The sequence below is a fragment of the Corylus avellana genome, chromosome 5 (genome assembly GCF_965113065.1).
Source record: "Corylus avellana chromosome 5, dhCorAvel1.hap1.2, whole genome shotgun sequence".
NCBI lineage: Eukaryota > Viridiplantae > Streptophyta > Magnoliopsida > Fagales > Betulaceae > Corylus > Corylus avellana.
Genome location: NC_142494.1, coordinates 4,392,903 through 4,403,325, shown reverse-complemented (window position 1 = coordinate 4,403,325; position 10,423 = coordinate 4,392,903). Strand labels below are relative to the sequence as shown.

Genomic DNA, 10,423 nt, shown 5'->3' with positions numbered 1-10,423 from the left:
TTTTTATGCCAATTAATGTTAATTGGCATAAAAAATTAATTTTTATTGTCATTAGTATAAATTATAGTTTATTATCATTAGTATATATGTATGCATGCGTGTATATATATATGATGCATGCATAAATTGATCAGTCTAGTAATATTAATATGATAGCTACCCATATTATTTTTCTAAAAATATATGGGACATACTTGATACATTTATTTTATAAGACCTGCAAACTCATATGAACTCGACAAACACAATATATGCGGCCGGTTAGTTGATACATTTAATTATATATCTATACATCTAGAATATTAATTTGTTTATTTATTTATTCTCTAATTAAGTTTAATTGGAGAGAATAAATATATATATGATAGAGTAAATACTATTTTAATAACATTTAAATAAATAAAATTTTATGAAAATAGTTTAAATAAGATAATATATATATATATATATATATATATATATATATTATAAGTTTTTGACGTGCCATGTGTGGCACGTCAAAAACTTTTGACGTGTCATGCATGGCACGTCAAAATGTTTTGACGTGTCAAGCATGACACGTCAAAAACAATATTAATTATATATATATATATATATATATATATATATATATATATATGTGTGTGTATATATATATCAAAAATAATTTTAATTATGATATAAAAAAATATGTAATAAACAACACTTAATGTTAATTGGCATAGAAAATTAATTTTGATTGGATAGGAAAATTATATATAGTTTATCATATTAGTATAAATTAATTGGTATATATATATATGATGCATGCTTAAATTGATCAGTCTAGTAATATTAATATGATAACTACACATATTATTTTTGTAAAAATGTATGGGTCATACTTTATACATTTATTTTGTAAGACCTGTAAAACTCATATGAACTCGACAAACACAACATATGCGGCCGGTTAGTTGATACATTTAATTATCTATACATCTAGAATATTAATTTGTGTATTTATTTATTCTCTAATTAATTTTAATTGGAGAGAATAAATATATATATATGATAGAGTAAATACTATTTTAATAAAAGTTAAATAAAAAAAATGTTTTTATGATAGTTTATATATATATTTATTATAAGTTTTTGACGTGCCATGTGTGGCACGTCAAAAACTTTTGACGTGTCATGCATGGAACGTCAAAATGTTTTGACGTGTCAAGCATGACACGTCAAAAACAATATTAATTTTAATTATATATATATATATATATATATATATCAAAAATAATTTTAATTATGATATAAAAAAATATGTAATAAACAACACTTAATGTTAATTGGCATAGAAAATTAATTTTGATTGGATAGGAAAATTATATATAGTTTATCATATTAGTATAAATTAATTGGTATATATATATATATATGATGCATGCTTAAATTGATCAGTCTAGTAATATTAATATGATAACTACACATATTATTTTTCTAAAAATGTATGGGTCATACTTGATACATTTATTTTATAAGACCTGCAAAACTCATATGAACTCGACAAACACAACATATGCGGCCGGTTAGTTGATACATTTAATTATCTATACATCTAGAATATTAATGTGTTTATTTATTTATTCTCTAATTAATTTTAATTGGAGAGAATAAATATATATATGATAGAGTAAATACTATTTTAATAAAAGTTAAATAAAAATTTTTTTTTATGATAGTTTATATATATATATATATATATATATATATATTATAAGTTTTTGACGTGCCATGTGTGGCACGTCAAAAACTTTTGACGTGTCATGCATGGCACGTCAAAAACTTTTGACGTGTCAAGCATGACACGTCAAAAACAATATTAATTTTAATTATATATATATATATATATATCAAAAATAATTTTAATTATGATATAAAAAAATATGTAAGAAACAACACTTAATGTTAATTGGCATAGAAAATTAATTTTGATTGGATAGGAAAATTATATATAGTTTATCATATTAGTATAAATTAATTGGTATATATATATATGATGCATGCTTAAATTGATCAGTCTAGTAATATTAATATGATAGCTACACATATTATTTTTCTAAAAATGTATGGGTCATACTTGATACATTTATTTTATAAGACCTGCAAAACTCATATGAACTCGACAAACACAACATATGCGGCCAGTTAGTTGATACATTTAATTATCTATACATCTAGAATATTAATTTGTTTATTTATTGTAGATGTTAATTTATTTTAATTGGAGAGAATGGATAATATGTTATATAAGAGGAAAAAATTATATAATAAAAGAAATATAATTTTAATAGAAATAAGATTTTATTATATAATTATAATTAAATTTAAAAAAAATTAAAAAAATGTATAAATAGGCTTGACGTGCCACTTGGCACGTCAAAAAGGTCCTCGGGAAGGCGCGCCTTTTTCCTGCTGCGCCTTCCCCTGCACGTCGCGCCCCTACCGCCTATTTTTTCTTCTTTTGTTCTTTCTTCTTTTTTTCCCTTCCGCCACGTCTCCTGCATCTTCTTCTCTCCCATTTCTTTCTCTCCCCGCGCCCAACTCCTCCGCCTGCAACCTTCAACCCGCCATTTGGTTTTTCTCCTTCAACCCAGCCCCTCGCGCGCCTCTGCAACATTTGTCTGACCCCGGCCATTTCTCGCTTTTTTCACGTGGTATTCTCCCTCTCGGTGGCTCTCTCTCTCGCCGGCGCACGTCACCGCCGTTACTCCCTCCGGCGACCATGACCTCGAGCTCCAAAGGCTCTCTCACGCTCTCACTCGTTCTCCTACTCGAAAATCAGGTATATATATATATATATATATATATATATATATATACACAGATATTTATATATGGGTTTATATATGTGATTATATATTTCGTAATATATATATATATATATATATATATATATATATATATATATATATATATATATATTACATATATATATATATATTACGAAATATATAATCACATATATAAACCCATATATAAATATCTGTGTATATATATATATATATATATATATATACGGATTATATATTTATAGATTAATTATATATATATTAATTAATTTATTTAATAGATAATTAATTATTATAAATAAAATATGGAATTTACAATGTAAATTAATTTTATAGGTTAAGTAAGTAATTTATTTGCTTAAGATATATGTTTTGTAATATATTTGAATAGTTTGACATGTTTGGTTTGTATATGGTGAGAATATTGTTTAATGTATTTGCATGCATGCATATACAATTATGTACCCTGGTAGTTTGAAATTATGTTTTTCTGGAGAATTTTGCATTTGGATGTAGACCTATATTTTGTGTAGGTTTTGATTAACAACGGCATATCTATTTTTATCGATTCGTTTGTGAATGTTTACATTTTCAAAATTTAGAATAATTAAGTATGTAATTCCTAATATGCGTACGTATAAAGTAAAAAACAACTAACATTGGAATTGAAGCTGGATATTGGATTTTATCTACACTTTCCATACAAAAGCATAAATGGTTTAGTAAACGAAAAAAATAAAACCAACATTTAACCTAACTAGCTATATGTAGTTTATTTAGGGTGCCCATATTAATTTACTTAGGTTTTGCATATTAAGATTATGTAGATGTTATAATTAAAAGTCAATTTATGTGTTTGTTTATTAAAAGTGAAAATAAAAAAATTGAAACGATGTAATTAAAGAACCACCAAAAATAAAAGAACATCTAAGTAACTAACTTAGATTTATTTTATTCAGTTAGGGTCCCAGTCCTTAAAGCTATGGACAAGAGTTGGATGACAAAGTCTAGGGGTACGAGGGAATACAGGGACGGGTGTAGATCATTCGTGGACTTTGCAGTTAGGAACTGCACAATCCCTGATGGAAAAATTCACTGCCCCTGTAAGGTGTGTCGTAATAAGCAGCGCCACCTGCCGGATTTGGTATTTGACCATTTGACAGGGGGTAAGGGAATAATGATTGCATACAGAACCTGGTATTATCACGGGGAGAGGCCTGTCCGGGATCCTGTTGCAGTCTCTACGTCGTCTACCACAAACACAGATCAGGGTTTAGGCGCAGCACAGGGTGAAAACATGCGGTCAATGTTGTGTGATCTATTCGGCATGCACGATGTCATGGAAGACAATTGTGAGCTTGAAGTTGCGGTGCAGGGGAATGAAGAAACTGTGAATGAAGAAGCCGACGACAGTGACATAGTAAAGTACAGTAACTTGCTTAAGAAGGCAGAGAAGCCACTTCATGATGGGACCAAACATAGCAAGCTTAGTGCTACTGTACATCTGTACAACTTAAAGTGTGATGGCGGACTTAGTAACGCAATATTTTCATCTTTTCTTGAGTTCATCAATCAGTTGTTGCCTCCTAGTGATGAAGCTTTGCCGGTTAATACATATGAGGCAAAAAAGTTTCTAAGGGACATGGGCCTCGGGTATGAGAAGATCCCGGCGTGTCCTAATAATTGTATGATATTTTGGAAGAACAATAAGGATTTGGATACATGTGCTGTTTGTGGAGTATCTAAGTGGAAGGATGAAATTCAGTTGGATGAGGATGGGCAACCCATATCATCGAGTAAGAAACGCCCGGTGAAGGTGTTGCGGTGGTTTCCACTTATACCACGACTACAGAGATTGTTTATGTCAGAGCATACTGCTTCTTACATGAGGTGGCATGCAGAAGGCCGGACTAAGGACGGTGTATTGAGGCATCCGGCCGATGGTGAAGCGTGGAGGGCATTTGATAATTTGCATCCAGACTTCTCGGCGGATAGCAGGAACGTCAGGCTTGGACTAACCTCAGATGGATTTAATCCATTCGGAAACATGAGCACATCCCACAGCACTTGGCCTGTAATGCTTGTACCGTACAACTTGCCTCCTTGGACGTGCATGAAACAAACTTCATTTATACTATCGCTGATAATCCCGGGCCCAAAGTCACCTGGAATGGATCTAGATGTCTACCTACAACCCTTAATTGAGGAGTTACAAGAATTATGGACTGTAGGTGTACGCACATTTGACGTGTCCAAAAAAAAGAATTTTGTGCTACGAGCCCAGTTGATGTGGACAATTAATGACTTCCTAGCATATGCTGATTTGTCTGGGTGGCCTAACAGGGGTGAGAAGGCATGTCCCTGCTGTATGTACTCGACGAGGTCCAGGCGGTTAAAACACGGCAGGAAATTTTGTTATATGGGGCACAGGCGATACTTGCCTATTGATCATCCGTGGAGGAGAAATAGAATAACATTTGACGGCAAACAAGAATTTGAATGTGCCCCAGATCTGCCAAGTGGAGATGAAATTCTTAGACAATTACAAGATATGGCATATGGAGATGAGAATGCCGGTAAGGCAAGGGCGGATAAGAAGAAAAAAGACAAGAAATGGAAGAAGAGTGGGGCAACAGAAAGAGAAGCCGATACTGCTAACGTATTGTGGAAGAAGAAAAGTGTTTTCTTTAGGTTGCCGTATTGGAAAGATAATCTATTGCGGCACAATCTTGATGTTATGCACATTGAGAAAAATGTGATGGACAACATTCTTGGTACAATACTAGACATTCCAAAGAAAACAAAGGACAACATCCAAGCCCGCACAGACTTGCAAGAAATGGGGCTGAGACATACACTTCATCCGTACATAGGCGAGGATGGTAAAACATATATGCCCGCAGCTTGTCACACGATGTCTAAGGAAGAGAAAACTCAGTTTTTGAAAGTGCTTCGAAATGTAAGGGTGCCGGACGGATATGCCTCCAATATTTCTCGATGTGTACGACTTAGTGATTGTACGATATTCGGGTTGAAGAGCCATGATAGTCACGTAATTATGCAACAACTTCTCCCTATTGCATTGTGTGGATCATTGCCAGGAAACGTGGTAAGACCACTTGTCGGGATTTCTGCATTCTTCAGGGGCATATGTTCAACGTCATAGACACGAGATGATATGGACCGATTAGAGGGTGACATTTATATTACTTTGTGCCAGATGAAAAGGGTCTTTCCCCCAAGCTTTTTTACTGTGATGGTTCACTTGGTCGTGCATCTTGTCCGTGAATGCCAACTTGGTGGACCGGTACAATATAAGTGGATGTATCCGGCAGAGAAGTAAAATAACTTTACTAATATTCATATTTATTATTTTTTATTTTATATGAAATCGTCACTAACTATAATGAATGATATATGATCATATGTAGAAGCCTTGGGGTATTCAAATCTAATGTCCGCAATAAAGCGGCTCCTGAGGGATGCATTGCGGAGGGCTACATAGCAACGGAGTTGGTTGCGTTCTGCTCAAGGTATCTAGACCACGCACCAACATTTCACAATAGGACTGTAAGAAACCCAGATGGTTCAAAGGGGGCGGGAACACGAGTTATTCTCGACTGTGTCACATTGACACAAATTCACCGATACATTATTTTTAACTCGGATGAGTTCCTTCAACTACGGACGTAAGTCGTGTTAGTAGTGTATACAAGTTCAATATCACCTTGAACCCTTAGTTGTGAATTATAATATAATTGAAACGTTGTATTGTAGGGTGCACATGGATACACTTAGGCGTTCATGCAGTAGGGGCGAACGACGGAGGATCAGTTTGAAACCCAACATCATGCGCTATTCTCCGATTGGTACCGTGACTACGTAAGACTACCGTGACGTTTAACTGTTACCGACCTATTATATTTAGTTATTGATTCATAACAACTAAAAAAACTTTCTTATGGTCAAATTTTACGTATGTGCTTACAGGTCGATCGATTGGACGATCGACAAAGGAAGGAATTAGGTGACAAACTGGTAATGCATTGTAGAGGGCCGAAGGCCACAGCGACTAGATATAACAGATATGTGATTAATGGAAAGCTGTTTCGCACTATTGCATTCGATGCTGGAAAAAGGACCCAGAATAGCGGGGTGTGCGTGCCAACAGTTGATGGTGAAACGTACTATGGGAAGTTGACGAAAATAATTGAGGTGGAGTACTTCGACAGGACTAGGTATGTTTTGTTCAAGTGCGATTGGGCGGATAACACGAGGGACAGGGGGTACAAAGTAGACGAGTATGGCATACTGCTTGTCAGCTTCAAAAACCTTGTCCACCGGGGCCAGGAAATTACTGATGAGCCGTATGTGCTAACGTCACAAGTTGACCAAGTCTTTTACGTCCAAGATGAAAGGGACCCTGATTGGGCTTGTGTTGTAAGAACTAAACCTAGGAACGTATACGACGTTGGACAAGGTGAAGGTTCTGATGATGAAAGTGTCAGCTACCACGAGTGTGAGCCGCTCCTATTGACCAGCAGTAATGAAGTGGATCCCCAAGATGACCTTGACTACATCCGACAAGACTTAGATCCGTATGTGATTTAAAAAAATTTAAAACTTTAATAATATATATCGTTCACATTTATTTTGACGTATTTAATGTTATTTCTTTCTACATTGATTGGTTATATTGGTGACTTTTTTTATCTATTATATACATAATTAATTGAGTATATTATGTGTTTTACAGGTTGACATGAGTACGCGGGGGAAGAGTAGACGACGACGGACCCCACAGATAGACGACCAGGGGTATAGACCCTTACTCCCTGAGCATGGGGAAGGGTCTCAGCCGGTTCCCTATGATCTTGGTACTCCATATCCTACCATGAGCGAGTTAGGTGTATGTGGACATGGTGAGGTAGAGATGATGTTTCCCCATGAGTTGAACACGGGTATACCATACAGTGAGCCATCGCAGCCAGATGATAGCGAGACACAATACTATGGGGAGCATCGGATGATGGCTCAGGTGACTCGGAGGCCGAAGATCCTCCAGAAGTGTTGGGCGATCGACAACTCCGGACAATAAGTAAGTATATATGTTTAAAAAACTCAGTTTGAATATGTATAAAATTTATGTAGTTAGTATTAAATTTCAAATACATAAATTTTGCAATTATTAATGTGTTAGGTACCAGGGGAGACGGGAGCACCCAATTTCAGGTGGTGGACATCCCACCATCGAACAAGAAGTGGGAGGTCCCCCTTGGCCAAAAAATCGTCTGCGAGTACAATAAAGCATGGCAGCCCGTAGGATTTAGCGGGATGAAATTCAGAAGGGAGGCCGGGAACGTCATAAGGGCAGGGACTTATGTTAAGCTCCGGGATGAATGGGAGCATGTACATCCTCGTGCGAAGGAAGATATATGGGACACCCTTATGGTATGGTTACATTTTTCCTCATATTTTAGCAGATGTATTTCAATATTTTAAACATTAAAGTGTGCAATTATACGCCTAATTTGTTCAATTTATATATGCAGACTCAGTTCTACATGCCGCCTGACTACAATATTGAGGCGATTAAAAGGGACGCCTTCAAAGATATGGGCACAAAGCTGAAGAGTTGGAGACACTCTGTAAAACGATCATTAAAAATTCAAGCGGGTGATACTCCAGACTCAGTGAAGGCGAGAATGGGTGAAGATGCCGTTAGGAGATACGACCCAGTGGACTTGAATGTCTTGTTGGCGAGATGGTGTGACCCGAAAAATCAGGTACGTCAGGAGTGTTTATCAGCAATTACGAGCTTCAAAACATTTTATGAATGACATATATAGAAGTTAATTTTTAAAGAAAAAGTAGGAAGAAAAAGAAAAATATTCATGCTTCTTAGTTTTAAGTTATTATTTTCTAAAAAACAACTTCTTACAAACTAAAAACAAAACATGGAAAAAATAGGGAATAAAAAAACTATTCCGATTAAGGAAGATAAATTTGAGCCATGAACCATCACAATGACCGATCTAAGTTGTGTTTTGAAACAACATGAATATATTTGAATAAGAAGACAAAATGAGCAATTGGCTAGTGGAATTAATTGTAGATGTTTAGTTTCATTAATTCTAATTGGGTTAGGCCTGACATTTTAAGACTTATATACATGTAGGAGTATGCTGCCAAGATGAAAGAATTGCGAGCAAAAAACAACACACCTCACTGCACTGGGTCGATGAGCTATGCTAGAGTGACACATCAAGAGGTACTTATATATCTTTATATATATATATATATAATCGGTTGTTTAAGTCAAAAACACGTCTTAATTTTTTTTTGTATGCAGACAATATCCGCGGGGGGCACTCCTCCAACTCGAGCGGAAAGTTACGTCAAGACTCACACATACAAGGAAGGTGGCTATCCGAATGACGTGGTCAGAGAAAGATGTGTAAGTACTCAAGCATATATATTTTGATAAATTATTTATGATTAACGTTCCTTATACAAGATACTAACTTGTTTTTTAATGTACAGGAGAGGATGATGGAATTGATGCCCACTGACCCGGCAAATACTGATACCGTGACAGAAGGGACAGTACGGTGGACACCTAATGACGCGTATGCTCAGGCGCATGGAAATAAGCCGGAGTATGCTGGTAGGGTCCGCCAGCTGGGTCCGAATGTGCTGCCGGTGCGGGGCAGCATACATTCATACTATACACCGTCTCAGACACGGTCTCAAAATTCTTGGAGCTCCTCGTTCTCACAGATGATAGATAGAATTAGAGAACTTGAAGAGGAGCGGGCAGCACAAAAAAGTGCAATGGATGAGATGGCGAGGCAGATTGAAGTACAGAAAGCCCAGACAGCAGAGAAAGATGACATTTTTGAGGCTCGTTTCCGCCAGCTCGAGGCAATGTTCGGGTCGACGTCTGGGTCTGCGCCCCCAGAGGTAATTCTATATTTTATTTTCTTTTTCTAACAATTGTTCACTGTTAGAATAACTGTTACAAACCCCTAGTTACAGCGGTCCATTTTAAAACATACGTATATTTGCATCATATTATAGAGTAAATTTTAATTTTTGTATTGATTATTATTGGTTCACAATTCATTCGCAGGTAATGCAAATTAGGAGTTGGAGGATGATTGTGTTGAGTAGAGCGCCATAGGGCTGGTCATCACTGTTTGTTAAGTTCTACATACATATTATTGTTTACTGTTTTGTATATAGTTAGATCTCACTATATGCTTGTTGAGACTAATTGAAACTTATTTCTAGTAGATACTCCAGAAATGTTTTATTGTATATTTGTTTTGCCTTGTGTTAGAACGTTTTTTTGATCTATATATATGTTTTGTTATGTGTTGTGTTGAAATGTAGTATGTGTGTTGAAATTTTGTTTGTTGGATATTGGATACATATTATTAATGAAGTTGTGTTGTGTTGGATATATATTATTGGACATTAATTTATTAATGAAGTTGTGTTGTGTTGGATATATATATTGGATATAGAATTTTGTTTAATGAAATTGTGTTGTCTTGGATATATATATTGGATATTGAATTTTGTTTAATGAAGTTGTGTTGTGTTGGATA

The 10,423-nt window shown here is 35.1% G+C and overlaps 2 protein-coding genes across 2 annotated transcripts; both read left to right on the top strand.

Moving 5' to 3' along the window:
- The first annotated feature begins 3,987 nt into the window (after nucleotides 1–3,987).
- LOC148585240 (uncharacterized) lies at nucleotides 3,988–6,608 on the top strand. The gene is made up of 2 exons (XM_088516675.1): nucleotides 3,988–5,163; nucleotides 6,588–6,608. Exons 1-2 carry the CDS (start codon nucleotides 3,988–3,990, stop codon nucleotides 6,606–6,608), a joined length of 1,197 nt encoding a protein of 398 aa, XP_088372801.1.
- A 231-nt stretch (nucleotides 6,609–6,839) lies between these two features.
- On the top strand, nucleotides 6,840–7,908 carry LOC148585239 (uncharacterized). The gene is made up of 2 exons (XM_088516674.1): nucleotides 6,840–7,408; nucleotides 7,785–7,908. The coding sequence occupies exons 1-2, from the start codon at nucleotides 6,852–6,854 to the stop codon at nucleotides 7,906–7,908; spliced, it is 681 nt and encodes a 226-aa protein (XP_088372800.1). The 5' UTR covers nucleotides 6,840–6,851.
- Nucleotides 7,909–10,423: the final 2,515 nt, after the last annotated feature.

Excerpts from the sequence above, each read along its gene's own strand:
- LOC148585240 (XM_088516675.1), top strand. The coding sequence starts at position 3,988 with ATGATTGCATACAGAACCTGGTATTATCACGGGGAGAGGCCTGTCCGG. Across the intron at positions 5,164-6,587 it reads GGCCTAACAGGGGTGAGAAG|GGTGCACATGGATACACTTA; the intron begins GCATGTCCCTGC and ends GTTGTATTGTAG.
- LOC148585239 (XM_088516674.1), top strand. The coding sequence starts at position 6,852 with ATGCATTGTAGAGGGCCGAAGGCCACAGCGACTAGATATAACAGATAT. Across the intron at positions 7,409-7,784 it reads ATCCGACAAGACTTAGATCC|TGAGCCATCGCAGCCAGATG; the intron begins GTATGTGATTTA and ends TATACCATACAG.